The following is a 17,111-nucleotide window of genomic DNA, read 5'->3' as shown; positions in this document are numbered from 1 at the left end:
AGTGTGTTGCTGGCTCTGGTATCTCCTTCTACTTCACATGCATTCATCATTTCCTCCCTAGCAAGAGTTTTCTCCCTTTTCTCCCCCTAAGCAAACATCATTTTTTTCAGCTGTTTTACCCCCGCCCCAAAAGCATTCAGGATACAACGGTTTTGTACATGTCAGCAATCAGGGGCCATCCAAAGTCAGACTGACTGCTTCTTCAGTCCTTTTCTTCCCCCACAACTTTTTCAGACCCACAACTGCACTCAGCCTGGGGTATCCCTCACCAGCAAATAGCAGTGAAGCCAGAACATCTCCTTTTGCTTTTATCACCAGCCTGATGAGCAGTGTCCCTTTTTATTTAAACCTCGCACTATGCAAGCAAGTTTTCACAGAAGAATCACTCCATGCAGCAGCAGGACAGATGCAGAACCCACCGCACTCACTGTGTGACCACCAGGTGAATTGCTTTGCCCATGGAAGTGGGATTTATCCATCTCACCCACCATGTTTGCCTCGTCTCACAGGAAGATAACCTGAGCCCTCCACCCAGGTTCACCTTGTTGTTGCTACTGGGGAGAAAGAGGCATTTCTGGAAGGGCAAATCATACCTCCCTCTTGGATCCATCTCCTTGAAGAGGATGGATCCTGCTGTGATCTCTTCTGTAGACAAAGCAAGAGATAGTTGTTGATAAAGGCTGTGATGGAGACAGAAGTATGGGCTAGAAGAGGGGCTTCATCAGACAAGCTCAACAGACCCTTCTGTTTCTGCCTCTCTGGAAGGGCAGAGGTATCTCCTTGGTTCTGTGCCACATCTGCCAGCCTTGTACAGATGTTTTGGACACCCCAGTGCATCTCGAGCATCATCAAACCACAGGGATCAGGTAGGATGATCCGTCTCAGAGGGAAACACAGCTGCACTCTACATGCAGGACATCAAAACCCAACAGCTTTATTGGTGATGAACAAACTGAGCTGCAGGTGTAGGCATGGAGCAGGTCCTACATACAGCTGTGGTCGCAGGATCACCTTGGTGTGCCGGGGTCCATCACAGTGTGGTTGTTCTCATCGGCAGCAGCGCAGGTGGCCATTTCCGCAGGTCCCTTCCCAACGCTCCGTGTGGAAGCAAAGCCTCCGGCAGCGGCCGTGGTTGCTTCTGCACTGCTGGCTGTCCGACAGGCCGCTTGCTGCGGGGGAAAGGTGATGGGAGACACACTTAGGGTCTGCTGATGCTGGTAACTGAGCGATGAGATGGGGAAATTCAACTGGCTTCATGATGAAGGTTAGATGTGCTCTGTGAAGCATCTGCCTCCAGCAATCACTGGGACTCTTTTAACAACTAGCCTAGCCTAGGTGGGATGGCACCTTTGGGTTGGCAAAGTTAGGCTACATGAGTTAGGTGAACTTTCAGGTTGGCTAAGTTGAGTTAGATGGCTTAGGTGAAATGGATCCCTTGGGCAATATCAAAAGTCAGAGAAATGTCTTTTTGGAACAGGTGTTTTATCTGTTGCTTTGGGAATTTTTGTATGATTGTTGTTTTCTCAGTGTTTTGGGTTTTTTTCTTTGTTTGCTTTTTTAAAATCTTCTTATTTTGGTCTAAAGGGTATGTGCTGCTTCTCTTTACACACAGCAGGAACCAAGTCTGGGGTTTCTGGAGGGTGGTGAGGCCCTGGCACAGGTTGTCCAGAGAAGCTGTGGCTGCCCCATCCCTGGCAGTGTTCAAGGCCAGGTTGGACAGGGCTTGAAGCAACCTGGTCTAGTGGAAGGTGTCCCTGCCTGTGACAGGGTCTTTAAGGTCCCATCCAACCCAAACCATGCTATGATTCTATGATACACAGGTGGGCATCCACCACCAGTGGAGCAGACAAACCTTTCTCTCTCCCCTCTTCATCTCTAGGATTTAAGTAACTAAATGAGAGTATAAACAAGCTGAGCAAGTAAATCTCCTATTCTTTGTTATGAGGCTTGTTTTCTATGAAATTTATACCGCCATAGTCCTAGTAACATCATAGTGACCTTCAGGTGGATGAAAACTGAATTTCTAGCATATACACACAAGCAAGCAGTGACAAAGCCAAGCCAAGGAAGAGAACAGAATCCCAGAAGAAAACAGACAGACACAGAAAGAAGCTAGCAGTCTTTCCCCCTACTGTTTTCCCCTGAAAGGTTAATTTGATTTAATGGAGTTCTCCTTGTCTTGGGGAGGGTTGAGGCTTGTATCCTGTTCAGGAGCAGAGCTCTGGCTCTGGGTTTAGACTTAGCATTCCTGAATAGGTTTTGAGGGGATGGAGAAGAGGGGATGTACAGTCTATGAACCTGGAATGCCTGCATCCAGGAGCTTCATGGACACTGTTTCGGAAGGTATTTGTTCCCTGGAAGCAAAAGTTAGGTTAGCCTTGACTTGCTTTGCCTTGAGGGCCTTGTTTTGTCCTTCTCTACCTTGGGGTAGGAACCTGTCTTTTCTCTCCCCACAGTCCTGACAAAACCCCTGTGAGTATCTTGTCCTTACCCGGAGCATCCTGGAGGAGGAGGATGATAACAACTGCGAAGAGCAGCTGGAGGATCCGCATGGCTGGACGTCAGGGGAGGTCCCGCCACAAGGAGGAGTGAAGGGCTGGAAAGAAGTGGAGAAGAGGGAGAAGAGGGAGATCCTGGATTTATAGTGCTGGACGGGTTGTGTAACGCTCCTGGAGCCCAGGGAACTTTGTCAATCTCAGATGCGTTTCAACATGACAGCAAACATTTGCATTGGGATGTTCCCACTCTTGGACACACCTTGTTACAGAAGAAAAAAAAAAAAAAAAAGAAAAAAAGAAAAGAGAAAGAAAAGGGGAAAAAAAAACCAGAAAAAAATTAAAAAGGGAAAAAGGTAAAAAAAAGGGGGAAAAAAGCAACAGGTTTTTGTCAACAAACTGCACTGAGCACTGGGGAGTCTGCTACTGCTTGCTGCTGGAGACAGGATGTTGGGGCTGCCTCAGTCTGGCTCTTCTTATGTTTGTAGGCTTGAGCATGTGATGTTAGAATCCCATCCAAGTGTTTGCAGTATCAAAGTTGTTCATTTCCAGCTTCCAGTCTCTGTGTATAGCACTGACAGCCAAGAGTGAAAAAATACAGAGTCTCCTCATGAGCACTCCCCAGTGCACAACATTGGCTTGAAAATCATGGGATCCTTACAAATCAAAGGTCTGTTTGTATTTCACAACTTCTGGGCCACAAAGGCAAAGCTTGCCAAAGCTTTGTTTACAACTGTCAAGAAAAATGGCAATTTAGCATCTTATTATGTATTTATTACATGGGAAAGCTGGGATACCTCCTCATGATTATCAGGAGCATTAGGAAAGCTTGTGTATTACAGCTCTTCCAAGAAGGATGGCAGGGTCTCTGGTCTGTACTAGCTCTCCAGGTTAGTTCCTGGAAAGCAATAGAGGTGAGATCCAAGTTTCAGCTTTGGAAAACAACACAAAGTAAATACCCAGCAGAAATCTCCCCAGCCAACAACAAACAGAGGAAAAGCAAAGGGCATCACCAAGTCTCCCATTTTCCTTTAGTTAGTCATCTTGATGGCTTTTTATTTGCAGGCTGGGTGCCAGGTAGTGATGGAAAATGGGAAACCGATGGCCTTCAGACTGCTTGAACAGAACAAGGATCACCTTCATCAAACAGTGCAGATAAGGGGCCCTTCACCAGCTGGACTTTGCGTCATGGGACACTGAGTATTTAAACAGTGTGTCATACAGACTGGCCACACAAAACCTGGGAAAAGAAGGTGGTTTGCAAGGATGTGTGTAAAGCCTCTCTACTAGTGTTGATGCTTTGCGTATCTGGTGGCACCTTTTGGTGCAGTGGGTGGAAGACCATAACCCACCACGTTCCTCTAAGGATCGGCATCTCCAATGTGACAGATGGTGCAGTGGGGCTGGGATTGAGTTTCTCTAGCAGAAATGAGATTGCAGTCCTTGAGCTGCAGCCCAACAAAGGAGGAGCGTGTGGATGCTCATATGGGTGTCCTGCTCTGAGTATGTGTCTCAACATATGTGTGCAGGCGGTTTGATGCACTCTATAGAGAGGAGGCTTAGCACAGAGCCAGAGTACCACTTGGCCATGGTGTTCCTGATGGTGGATGGCAAAATGCTGTGTTTTATCCCTAGCTCAGCTGCTCTCCCTTAGTGGGAGCAGCACCAGCTCTGAGGATGAGCTGTGTCTGGAGCTGTTTGAATGCTCCACAGGGACAGGCACAAAAGTGGCCAGGATGCATCCTCTACATCACCACAAGCCCCTGCTCTACAGCTGTAGTGCGTGGGTCGAGTTGCAGAACGTGCCTTGGGAAAGAAAGCCAAAACCAGACAATACCAACATAAACCAGATTTCCCCCAAAAATCAGGGGCAGGAAGTCTCTGTCCCCTGGGCAACTGCTTGAACAGCAGCTGGGCTTGCTTCTTCCAGTATGGTCCCTATGCTGTGTTGGCCTCAGCCTCTGGTCAGCCTACTGGGGCTGGTCCAGCAGCATCCCACCCTTCCCTGCTTCCAAACCTGCCACCAGATGGTTTCTTTTCGGAGTCCACCATGCACACAGGATGATCTGTGCTCAGTGACACACAGAAATCAGTGCCTGCATGCCTTAGAGGTTTTGAGGCTGGGGAGAAGTCAAGTCAATGTGCATCCACCCCATGTCCCCAGACAGGAGGAATGCCTCCACTGACTTAATCTCTTTTTGTGTCATGAGCTGAGCAGCCCGATATTTAAATGCAGCCTGGGATAAGTGTATGCCAACAAGAGCAAGTCCTTTGATGATTGAACCCTTGCCAGCTTGCAATGTCACCTCTGCTTCCCCATCCCACCAGTGGCTTCTTACCAGTCCCTGAGCCAAACAAGCACTGATAGAGCCCTGCAGTTCAGCTCGTGAAGAAGTGATCATGGGCTCAGCTCTGGGATCAGCCCTGGCCCAGGAACCCTCTATGGCCTTGGGTGGGCTTTCGTTACAAACCACCATGCAGCCATCCTCACCCACTCAAAGGGACCATCCACCTCCTGCCTATAACAGTAGCCATATGGGCTTGATGGTCTTAAAGGTCTTTTCCAGCCTAGCTGATTCTGTGATTTTATGGGGAGGTCTGAATGACAGTAAGCACAGCACGACTGTGGTATTTTCTCAATTTTCCTCCTGCTTTCAAGCTATTTTTTAGTCTGAAGAGTGAAGTCTTACATGGCAATATCCTTCAGCAGGGAGTTTCATAGGTCTGCAGCTGGTTGCATAAAGGAACAATTTGTTTGCTTGTTTTAAATGTGTGTCCACCTAGTTCTTGTGCATGACAAGGCCATGAGCAGTCAGACCCCATTAATCCTTAGGATATTTTGTCAGATTTTCCCAATCCCCTAGGCTTCTGCCATGTCCCCCTAAACCACCCAGTGCCAGTCCTACTTTGCAAGAGATGCTTCTGGACTCAATCTCTGCCCAACAGGCTTTGTTGTGCCTCCTGCCTTCTCCCCAGGTCCCCCTGCATCCAGGGGAGATGACTGGAGATAAGACCAAACCCCTATGTTCGGGCCTACACACATCTGGTATGTCATGCCTATTCCTGCGCGCATGGGTCTTCAGGCCCGTAAGATGTCTAAGTGCTCACTGAAGTTCATGGAGATATAGCACTCATGTCAGCCACCTAAACAGGCATCTCCCTGCCAGCTACATGGCCACATCTGGACATCTGTTACAGATGGTTCCTGGCATTTGCCCAGCTCCAAAGTGTGCCAAGGAGCAGTTTGGCAAAGTGTTAGTTTGATGTTAGTGTGATTAGCTTGATGTTAGTTTAGTGTGAGGTGTCCCTGCCCATGGCAGAGGGGTTGGAACTTTATGATCTTAAGGTCTTTTCTGACCCTAACTATTCTATGATTCTATGATTCTATGATGATAGCATGTATGGGTATCTGTTCATGTCTGACCTTGAGCCTCATACAGCTTGACTTACTCTGAATCCAGACACATTTTATCTTCTCATTATGCCCCTGGAGCTGGTGTGGTAGGGTGATGGTATCCTTCACTCCACAGGAGGTGGAAGAAGCCACATGAGTGGGCTGGATATGAACTCTTTTCTTTGAGCAACCTGCTCTAGTGGAAGGTGATCCTGCCTGTGGCAGGGGGTTGGAACTGGATGAGCTTTAAGGTCCCTTCCAACCCAAACCATTCTGTGATTCTCCTGCATGGGGGTGAAGGAAGAGCCAGGCATGCAGGTGCTTGCATTGGTTTGCATGGGATTTCTGGAGACATAAGAGACAATCTGGATCTAAGGTGCTTGCCCAGCACTATGAGATCTCAGCTTCCCCAAGCAGGAGCCCATCTGGCCACCATTCTGCTCTTGATTATACAGCTCCATTTCCAGTGGTGTTTTTAGGGCAGAAGCAGAGGATTTAATCTGTCTGTCTCACACTGCCAAGCAAACACTGGCCTGTTGCCTGGGAACAGCAAATAAATTTCAGTGAGGGGACGTTCATGCTGTGCTTTGATGAACTGACGTCTCCAGTTATGCATGAGGTTTGTGCTGGTTGACAGACTGGGCATGAGGGTAGGGCTCTATCCTGTCTGTCTGTATGGCTGAAAGAACCCCAAATATACATCCCAAGATGTCTGGATGCTTTCTGGTCTCCCTTAGGGGCTGATATAGGTCTGCTAGGGCAGTACTGAAGAACCCCTATTTTGTAGCCTTCTGAGCTCTGTCAGGTGCAGGTACCTGGAACTAAAGGCTTAACCCAGCCTTTCCCACAAAAATCATCTTCCTCATTTGGCTTTCTCCCATGAGGCCAAAAACTTCATGTCTTTTCAAAGTGGGCCACTGGCCTGATTTAAATTCTCACCAGCCTGCATCTCTTAAGGGATGGTAGACTTCATTTTCTCATTACTTCTGCCCCTCTGGCTTCACCATCACTTGCCTTACTGTGCCTTCTAGTCCTACATGCAATTCTGGAGGTAAAATTTTGGATTCAGATGAACCCAGCTTACTACATGTAAGTCTGCACTCTGGGAAATGAACCCAGCTGGGCAGGACTGCTGGTCATGGGGGAAGTCCTCTGGCAAAGGGTCACACTGGGGATGAGTGCCTCAAGGCATGGGTAGGTTTTGGATTTTAGATATAAAAGGTTGGAATATGGCGTTTGGGGCCCTATAGGAGTGTGGTCTCAAGGTGAATGAAAACACGCAGGTGAACAGATCTGTGCTGAGTGGATGAACATTGTCACTTAACCAGAGGAGTTCAGTGCTGCCTCCTCCTTGGGGTTACAGGATACACCAGCCTGGAGTAATTAGTTAGGGCAGGATGCCCTGTCATGCACTTGCACTAAACCATCTTATACTGCTGTTTAAGCAGCTCCTCAGGACGTGTGCTGGTGTCTGAGTGCTCTGCCCCAAGCAAGTTAATGGGTGAAGAGACCATGTCAAGAAACACTTGTGTAGTGTTGGTGGACTTGGAGAGTGCTGTTCTCTGGCCTCCACCATGTTCTCAGTGCTTTCTCTCTCCACCCTCTGTGTCAGACCAGGTAGCTGGGAGGGAAGTCAGTTCATTTTATTCATCAGGCAGAAATGATCATGGATTCTTGTTGCCTTTTTTTTTGTTGGGTTGTGGTTGGGATCTTTTTAGGGTTATTTCCTACCAGATCAGCAAGCATATACAGTATATATAGTATATATAGTGTATATATATACACACTGTAAGCATATACATACGTGCACTATAAACTGTCTGAGCATTTCTACCTTCACTGACTGAAATTCGGCTGGCTAAGAGATGCAAAATGTACAGGTGGCAGAAGTCCCAGCAATGGCAGGGAGATTTACAGGGTGAGCTGCATGATCCCATATGTTTCACTTTCTTAGGAAACCAGGTTATAAATATGGTGGCTATGCGTCCCCCAGATAAGAGGAGCAAATCATGAACTCTGTGGGTGAACGTGAGAAATAAACCGTTTGCTTTGGAGCGGTGCCTTTATTTCAAAGCCTGCCTGTGCTGTACTCATACACCAGCATGTGTCGGAGAGGAGGGCTGGACCTGGGAAGGAATTTGGCTCTGGGCTCAGCCCTTTGTTTCCAGCATTGGTTCCCAAGCCAACAGCCAGCTCTGGGTAACCTGGCTCTCCTGACAGTTCATCCAAGTGCAGGGGATCTCCAGGGGAGTGCTGGCATCTCCCTGCATGCATTGGTGCCCCCGACTGTGCTATGATCACCCAAGGAGAATAGCTGGGATGCTCACGGGAGAATAGAGTTACTTGGGTGCATCAGTTGTTGGATCTCTGGCAATGGCTCCTGACCCTGGCGAGGTCAATGGGAATTTTCCTGTTTGATTCATCAGAGCAAGAACTTCATCTCCCAGGAAGGACTTTTCCCTGGCTCTGGCCAACGCCTCAGCTAATTGGCATAGCTCTCTCATTACGTCATTGTTTTCTCTCTTTCACAGAAATGATTGACCCAAAGAGAAATACTTCACCTGGAAAGGGACAGAGCTGACTGACAAAGGCAGGAGAGTGTCCAAATGCCATGCTGGAAAAATACAGAAGGGCTGAGAGTGGATCTGGACAGCTAACGTATCTAGGCTAATGCAGGTCATAGGCAGAAAGATGTTAGGTGCAAACAGGCTAATTGCTTTGGGATGATTGTTGGGTGATTACAGAGGAAAGGAGGAGCACCAGAAATGCAGTCCATGGGTGAGGAGAGCAGCCTATCAAGAGCAATGATTCATAACTTTCAGATCCTTTCCCCATCACATTTAAAACAAGCAAGACTGGGCTATTCCTTGGTCTTGCAGTGTTGTGGAAGAGGGATGAACCTGGGACAGCCCTGCTGGGATGCATTTTCTGGTCTAGGTGGTGGCTGATGGACAGCACATTCCTGATCTGAACCTTATGGCAGAAGGGTCTGTATGCATGTGGGAAATCCCTGCTCCTTTTTAGTGTCTTATTTCTCCCTTCCCATTGCCTGTAAGAACATGGCACATCCTGGAAAGGAAGAGTAGATATGGGGGGACTGGCGTGAAAAACATAGACCCCACTTAGGTTTTATGTCGAAGCAGGTAGCTTTTGCACCGAAAGTGATGGGAAAGGGCTGCCCCCATTGCAACTGTTTTCTTGCGGAAGGGAAATAAAGAGACAAAGTCACACTGCTCTGCTGGGAAGGTTTGGGCTGTTGTGTTCAGCCCTGCTCAGTGGGAAAGAGCGCGTCCCATCACCAGCAGCTTTGCTGAATGTCAGCAGGAGTCACAGATGAGCATTTGCCGTAAACTTAATGTTTATTGCTTTCAGGTAGAGAGAAGGCAATTTGTCAGCTATGCATGACAGGTAACGACCAGATGACAAAAGGGGTGATAAGTAGCCTAGATGGCCCAAATTTGTTCTTTTCAGGGTGTTTCCTAGAAAGTCCCAGCAAAAGCAAGAAGTGATGCATTCAGAGCGACTCCACAGCCATGCTCTCCCAGAAGAGTAACAGTGACAAGAAAGGCACAGGATTTCTTTCCCAGCAGCAGATCATTCCTTGTTCCTGCAGCTCTCCATGTGCTGCAGTTTGCTCCTTTGGAAACTTTCAGCTCTTTGCACTGGGGGATGTCAGATTTTTGCAACAGAGAATGATGGGTTCAAAGCAGTACTTAACCAGATATTCACCAGGTTCGCAGGTTCCAAGTCGGCAAAAGCCCCTTTCTTGCCTACAGTGGCACGCGCCCCCTTCATGCTTACAGCCTAATGGCCCATGAGCATCTCCTGGAAAAAGAAGCGGCAACCTGGTGAGTAAACGCATGGGGCTTCTTGTGCCAAGCTAGCGCTGCGAGCGTGCATGGAGCCTGCATTGCTTGTGCGGCTGCATAGAGCACAGATGGGATACCTGTCCCAAAGGACAGCTTCAGACATCTCTGTTAAAAATACCAAGCTGCAAAGCCAGCCTCACTCAAGGAACATCTTACCATGCAGTTGTGTATTCAGGACGTTGGCAATGACCATGCAGGGGAGGTCAGAGCGGTTGTCCTTGCCCTACCAAAGGTACAAGTGCAGCCTGAGAAAAGGCAGAAATATTTCCCCAGGGCATAGCTCACCTCCTTAGGTCTTCTCCAACCAGTCTACTCCTACAAAAGCAGTGAGGTTCCCCATTTTCACAGCTTCTTCCTTCATATTTTTGCATTACCCCAAGGTATTAAATCATGCATTTTGCCAAAGTACCTCATCCGTTGCCTCATCCAGAAACCAGAGGACACCTTTCCTCAATACCCATACTATTTTGATTTGATTAAACAGTAAGAAAAGATTATTCCTGTTCCCAGATACCTCTGTTTACCACCCTCGGCCTTCCTGGTCTTACCGTGACCCATAAGGGAGATGAAGATCAACATGAACCAAAGGATCCCCATTGCTTTGGGTTTGCTGGAAAAGCACAGACCTGAGATTGTGCAGAAGCCTCTGTGTGTTGCTGGCACACTGGGTGGCATCTGGGAAGAGGGAGTAGGCAGGAGTTAATTATATTCCAGTCTCAGGAACAATGTCTGCTGCTGAGAAAACCATCCATGTCATTCCGACCCAGTGCTGCGGCTCCACACAATGATGACTCACTTCACGTTCACTGGTTGTCAGCGTCCCCAATTCCTCTTTCCGTCAGTTGCCATTTTGAACTGGTAGGTTGCCAACTGCAGGCAGTTTGGTGGAAAAAGAAGCTCAGGGGGATGCTCTTCACCTTCAGCCAGCAAAGTCCCTGGGGAGCTGATGGGTGGAAGGCAATCTGAAGGGAAGACTCCTGAGGAGCTGCAAGGAGGAGAATGGTGCAGTCCAGGAGTGATCCATTTTTTATCTGCGCTTGTGTGAATGTTTTCTCCGGCTGAAACCTTGGTGTGATTTTTTCCTGCCAAAAAGGCTATTCCAGCTTTGGCTTCCCAGGAATTTAGAAGGCTTCATTCCTGAGTGTGATGAGCACACAGCTCTGGTGGAAGAGGTAGCTGGTTAGCTCAGCAATGTACCACTTGGTGGTAGTTATGTGATAGGTATGCAGTTCCTGCTGTAAAATCGGCCTGTGCTATTCCAGCTACCCTTGCCTGCCTGCTGCCCCTGCCTTGTGCTGCTCTTTGCTGTCTCTTCAGCTGTGTTAATATAACTGTTCATGTGAATATATCCTAAGCTGGATAGTTGAAAGATCAAAGTTAAAAACTTCCTTCTCCCTAAAACAATGTAGTTTAGATGCACTTCATAGAATCATAAAATCAGAGAATCATAAAATCACAGAATCATGGAACAGTTTGCGTTGGAAGGGACCTTAAAACCCATCCAGTTCCAACCTCCTGCCACGGGCACAGACACCTTCCACTAGACCAGGTTGCTCCAAGCCCTCTTCGGCCTGGCCTTGAACACCACCAGGGATTGTGCAGCCACAGCTTCTCTGGGCAACCTGTGCCTGTGACTGCACACCCTTCTTCCTAATATATAAACTAAATCTACCCACTTGACAGAGTCAAAGTTTGCTGTCCTGGATCAGCAGATATGGAAAGCTTGATGGATGTCATTTGAGATGCCTGGGCATTGTGGATCTCTGCATGAGTGACAGTCACAGACAAGACACTCTGGAAGCCCAGCGTGATACCTTGGGCCACCTCAGGTGACACCAGTGTCCAGGTCTGGGCAACTGAGTCTGGTCCTAAAGGCAAAAAGGACAAAAGACAAATTTCATCTGACTCTAAGCTCAGATGGGTTAAAGCGTCTTGTTTGAAGGCTGACCAGTCCTGATCTAGGGAGGTCAAATACTTGCAAACCCTTAATTTGCCTCGTCCACTTAATATTCTACTTGGTCTAGTGGAAGGTGTCCCTGCCCATGGACAGGGGATTGTTGGAGCTAGATGATCCTTAAGGTCCCTTCTAACCCAAATCATTCTTTGATTTGTGATTTCATGATTCTGATTGCTCCATTACTCCGTGGTCACCTGCTGGACTGGAAATAGGTCTTTCCACCCTCTTGGAGTATGAGCTAGTCCCTTAGGAGTGGGTCTGTTCCCTTGGGCCTACAGCAAGGAGCTGGCCTGGGACCTTCACACCACTGTTTGAACACTGCAGTGTTTAGATTTCTCCTCTGGGCTACGCAGGGGCAAACCTGCAAGGCAGGTCTGGCAAAAGAGCTCCAAGCTCTGTGGATCATTTCATGATGGAGAGATATTGATCTTGGGAGAACATCAGAGCACACTGTCTGCTGCAGGCCTGTAATAATTTCCAGCTAAGCCTGCTCAGGTTTTGCAAAGGACAGGATGTTTCTGCCTTCTCTCCCCAGGCCATTTGTTTGATGTGTTGCTTTTTCAGTGCATTTCTGCTTCAACTGAAAGGGTGTGGGATTGATTTTATTCTGTTGCCCCCTCCCAAGAAGCATTGCTCCCCTCTCTTTGTCCTCTTCATGCCTTGTAACTGCTGACAGAGCTTGTCTGGTCCCACACGCTGGTCCACTCACTAATGATGCGGGGAAGTGAAACAACCCTGAAGCTGAAAGAGCTCTCTTGCTCTTTCTGTGGCCCATGACAGTGTGGATCAGGTCAGCTTTGCAAGGAGAGTTTGGGAGGTCTTTTGTGATCTAAAGAGGGCGCACATCTGGACATGTTTTGTGTCTGAATGATGGAGCAAGGGCTTGCACCTTGGTTCACTCCAGAGTGGAAATGGGGTGTAAATGAAATGGTTACAAATGCAGTACAGACAATCCAGCACCCAACACCTGGGAACTGCTGTCTCAAACCCCAAATGATTATTTACACAGACAAAAAGCAATCAGGTGAGGTGTTCGTTTGGCAAGACTGTATATCTCCTGCCCCTTATGTGCAAGCTCTTGCCCCATCATTCAGACACAAAAGATGTCCAGATGTGCAAAGCAAGGGGTGGAGTAATGTGTTGGTACCGATGCACTGTATTAATGCTGAATTTTGCAACTAGACTGGAGAGAAGCGTTTCTTATAAAAACAGGGGCAGCAAAGGCAAGAGACTCAGTGCCAGGAGTCTTTGCTTACATAGATAAGTAGGATCCCTTCCACCTCTTTGGCAGAGTTGGGTTATACACCTCAACAAGCCCATCCTCCAGCCCCTGGATAACCCCAGCCCATGGACAGCAGCCAGCAATAGTTGTGTGTGTCCTAGGAAGGCTGGAAGAGCATGGTGTTGGCTTTAAAACCTCCTCATGACATAGCAGCCAGTGGATGCGCACCATCTGCCAATCTGACTATAGCTCTTTTCATTTGGCATTGGCCAAGGATCTTCTGAGAACTGATAAACGCTTGGCTGGACAGCTGTAGCCACTGGACCCCGTCCTTCAACAGTTCCTGTGCTGCTGAGCCATGGGTCTCTTCCAGTCCCACAGGTCACTCCATGTTTTGGGTTTGCAATGTGCCTTTGTGGGTGGGTCAACAGCTTGCATTGGAGGGTTTTCATGCATGATTATGGTGACCTTGGTGAGTCCCCTGATGAGTTACTTTGGGAAATGTGCAGACAGCGCACTCTTTCCTGCCTGCTTTATCTGCACACAAGCCCTGATGTGGGACGTTATTCTTTACTGACTTATATCTGATGGCACCTCAGTGAAATCTTCTACCAAGCCATTAACTTGCTAGTTACAGTGCCTCTTGCCCCTGTATTAAAGCATCACCCTCCTTCATGACTCAAGGAAACCAAGATCTTGAATAAATTGGCAAACAGCTACAAGCTTCCACCATCCAACCAAAATCAGCTAAAAATAATGGAAGTAAAGTCAGGAGAAGAAATAAAATGAAAGTAAGGTTTAACAGTCAGAGTCCATATGTAAGACATAGGAACTCTTAGGTCCTCTTCTGATCTAAACTTTCTGGATGCCTCTGTACTGTCCTCTGGAGCCAGTGTCCTACTTCACCAGTGTCCTTGACTGGTGTGAGGATGGTGTCCTCACATTACCTCTGGAAAAACCTCCATAGTCAACATGGCAGCAAATTCCACTTCGATCGACATAAATTCACCTCGAAGTCTCAGATGAAAAAGTGTTCTTTAGAAATGAAAGATAGGCAAGCAAGACACAGCAAAGCAAGAAAGTAATGTCATCATCACTGTCATTATGTTGATTATGGACAAGAGAGCAATTATTGAAGAAGATCTGAGGTTCCCATGGCTACTGTGCCTGTTGGAATGGGACATTTTCAGGACACCACATCTTCTACAGTTCTTTCCGATATTCATACCAGCAGCAGAATGTGGTGTAACCTTGACCAGACTTTATCGTTGTGCAGGACCACAGGCATGGTGTTGGCATATCCTGCATCTCACCAGACACCCAAATGTAGGCAGAGTCCTGCATGGGCACACCACTGCTGTGGCACAGGGAGGTGAGAAGCAGGCCTATAGAGGCACCAGACAAGAGAGGCTGACTCTGGTGTGGCAGTGGGGGTGTATTTACATGTAGGAAAACTCAATAGGAGCAGAGTCTAAAGCCCATTTATTGACTTAACTTGATTTCAATGAGTCATGGGGTAGGCTGTAAATCAGTTTATTTGATTAAAAAAGGAACAACCCACAACAAAGAAGGATTTTTAAAATTTGATTGCTTGTTTTTTTGTTATTGTTGTGTTTTGGTTTTTTTATAATTCTAGTTAGAAAAATAATGTATTAATCTCCTCTCATGTGTTTTCCCTTTATTAAAGCTTAAACTCCTTCAGTGTATCTTCATTAGTAAACAAAACAGGGCAGGACACAAGCACTGGGATTTGATCATCCAAACTATTAAATGCTTAGCATATCCCTGGAAAGGTTTTGGTCCAGGCTAATTATTTCTCTTCCAGACAATTGCCAAGTGTGTCTGGGATGAGGGATTAATTCCATCAGACAGTCTGGATGTAGCCATCTCTTTCTGGTGGTGAAAAGAGGACGAGCATGGCCAGATTATGATATTTGGCTTCAGGGATAGAAAAGAGGCCTTGAGACTGCTCAGTTTGCTAGAACAGTTGTAGCAGTTTAGATACTGAATTGGCATGAAAATGTACCAAGTTTTGTGAGATTGAGTTGATATATATATAGATATATATATATGGAAGATATAAGGGTTAGAGAAGACCTGGGTTCTATCCCCAGCTTGCACTGACTGGCAGACTGGCAGTATGATCTTAGGAATTGAAGTCATCAGTAAAACTCAGGAGCTTAGGGCTACACATGTGCCCAAATGCTTTGTGGAAACAAAGCACAATTGTTTGCTCAAAGGTACATCTGCCCTCTGGTTGTTTGTGCATCTTGGTTTGATTTGCAAATGATTTCATTGATACCTTCCCTCCCATCTTCTGTCTGATCTAAACATGTTCATTGATCCCCATCCCTCCAGTTAATAAATTCAGGCTTACCACAGAGGTAAGCACAAACTGCATAAAATGAGTTTAGATAGATAGTTTTAGATAGATTTGCCCAGTCACACATGAAGACTTTATAGGTGGCAGCTGTTCTCAAGTGGGTGTACAGTTTATTGGTAGCAATAGGGAAGTGGAAAGATCAGTTGAGTGTCATCCTGCTTTGGACAATGGTAGTTGAATAGTGTAGACATAGCCCAACCATGCCAGTTGGACAGTCCTTGTTTCTATCACTTTAACAGAAAGAGAAGACATTGCCTTCTATTAGAAAGGAAAGGAAGGAAAGAAGAAAAAAAGACAGAAAAGGAAGGGAGATGAAGTTTGAATTACAGGGGATTTGTTTTCCAAGGATGTTACAGCAAATTTTCTGTGTATTTCTATGTGTGGGTGTAATAGACATCTGCCTCTTCTCATGCATACACAACTGCTATACCTGTTTATTTAGTTTTTATTGTCTTTGTTATATAAAGAAACATGTCACCTCTAGTTAATTATACACTTTGCATGTTGAGAACACCAGGCATCTTCTCTACAACGCTAGGAAGAACACTTATTTGTTTTCTTGGCCATGCATTTCTGTGGTTTAGTACAATTCCATGAGGTCTCCGTTACACTTCTGTGCAGCACTTCCATCCTCTGTGAGGACAAAGTCCCACTTGCTCTTCCAGACAATTGATTTCTGGAGGTACGCAATGACCCCCCTCATCTTGACAAGTATGGAAATCTGATGTCGTGTCTGCAATGAAAAAGATTTAAATGGGAACAGAAAACATTACACCACCATCTGAACCAACTCATACATGGAAAGCGTCTGATCACCGTGTCTCCAAAAGCAAAGACACAAAGACAGACGACAGGGATTATCAGAGTACTTCTGCTAAAATTGGGATTTGTGACCCACCAGCTTCGTAAAGAAGTAACTGAAGGAGGGATATTGTAAAGGTATGGTGGATGCAGAATGATTGCATTTCGTTTGCACTATAGAAATGGTGGCACTGAATAAAATTATAAGGGAGGAAGTTTTTAAACCAACAGAAGGAATTCCTAATGTAAAGGGGGAAATCCAGTAAGGTCTTTTAAATACAAAGATGCCTAAATATAAACATCTGCAAAATCATAAAAGCCAGGAAAATGTATAAGGAAGTGTAATTACATGGTTATCATTAATAGTCACTTTGCACACACAGTCACTGTACAGAATCATCCACTTCTGGCCATGGAGAGATACAGGATGCTGGATCAGATGAACCTTAGGTCTGAGTAGCACAGTTGGCTATAAAGCATATATTGGTTAATGATGTATGTTGCCTATTGATGAGCTCCAACAATAAGCAAGACCAGGAGTTAGATAAATTTACAGGCAATAGGTCAGCTGGCACCTATTAAACATAGCAGTGTGAATGCAGTCAGCAGTCCCCAACAGATGATTAAAGGAAGACATATCAAAGAAGGAGGACTCTGTGTGTGCCACAATTTCTCTTTTATTTCCTCGGGCATCTGTTCTGTTGGAGTCAGGGTGTTTGGCGACGTGCTATTTGTCCAGCCCAAAATGGCAATCCTGTTTCTGTGCTCCATGCTGACCTTAGTGGAGAAACAGACAGGTCCACCTTTGTATATGGGAGAAGACAGCTTAAAGCCATTAGGAGACAAAGACAGTAAGAGTGTGTTTTGCTGACTTTATCAATCTCCTCTCCCAACATAGCCTGCCTGGGCAGGGTTTACACACATCTTTACACGTAAGCAAAGGGGGTGTACGTACCGATGCAGCAGGTTTTCTGACGCTGAGAGCACGTT

At 46.6% G+C, this 17,111-nt stretch overlaps 1 protein-coding gene across 1 annotated transcript; it reads right to left on the bottom strand.

Moving 5' to 3' along the window:
• Positions 1 to 1,047: 1,047 nt before the first annotated feature.
• Positions 1,048 to 3,205, bottom strand: LOC308219618 (gallinacin-13-like; the record flags this gene model as incomplete). The annotated part of the gene is made up of 2 exons (XM_080614842.1): positions 2,492 to 3,205; positions 1,048 to 1,169 (listed from the first exon to the last, which is right to left on the bottom strand). Exons 1-2 carry the CDS (start codon positions 2,550 to 2,552, stop codon positions 1,048 to 1,050), a joined length of 183 nt encoding a protein of 60 aa, XP_080470968.1. The 5' UTR covers positions 2,553 to 3,205.
• Between the last annotated feature and the right edge of the window lie 13,906 nt (positions 3,206 to 17,111).

The sequence above is a fragment of the Psittacula echo genome (genome assembly GCF_963264785.1).
Source record: "Psittacula echo genome assembly, chromosome: 4".
Lineage (NCBI taxonomy): Eukaryota > Metazoa > Chordata > Aves > Psittaciformes > Psittacidae > Psittacula > Psittacula echo.
The sequence above is the reverse complement of the archived record's forward strand: the minus strand, read 5'-3'. Positions and strand labels throughout refer to the sequence as shown.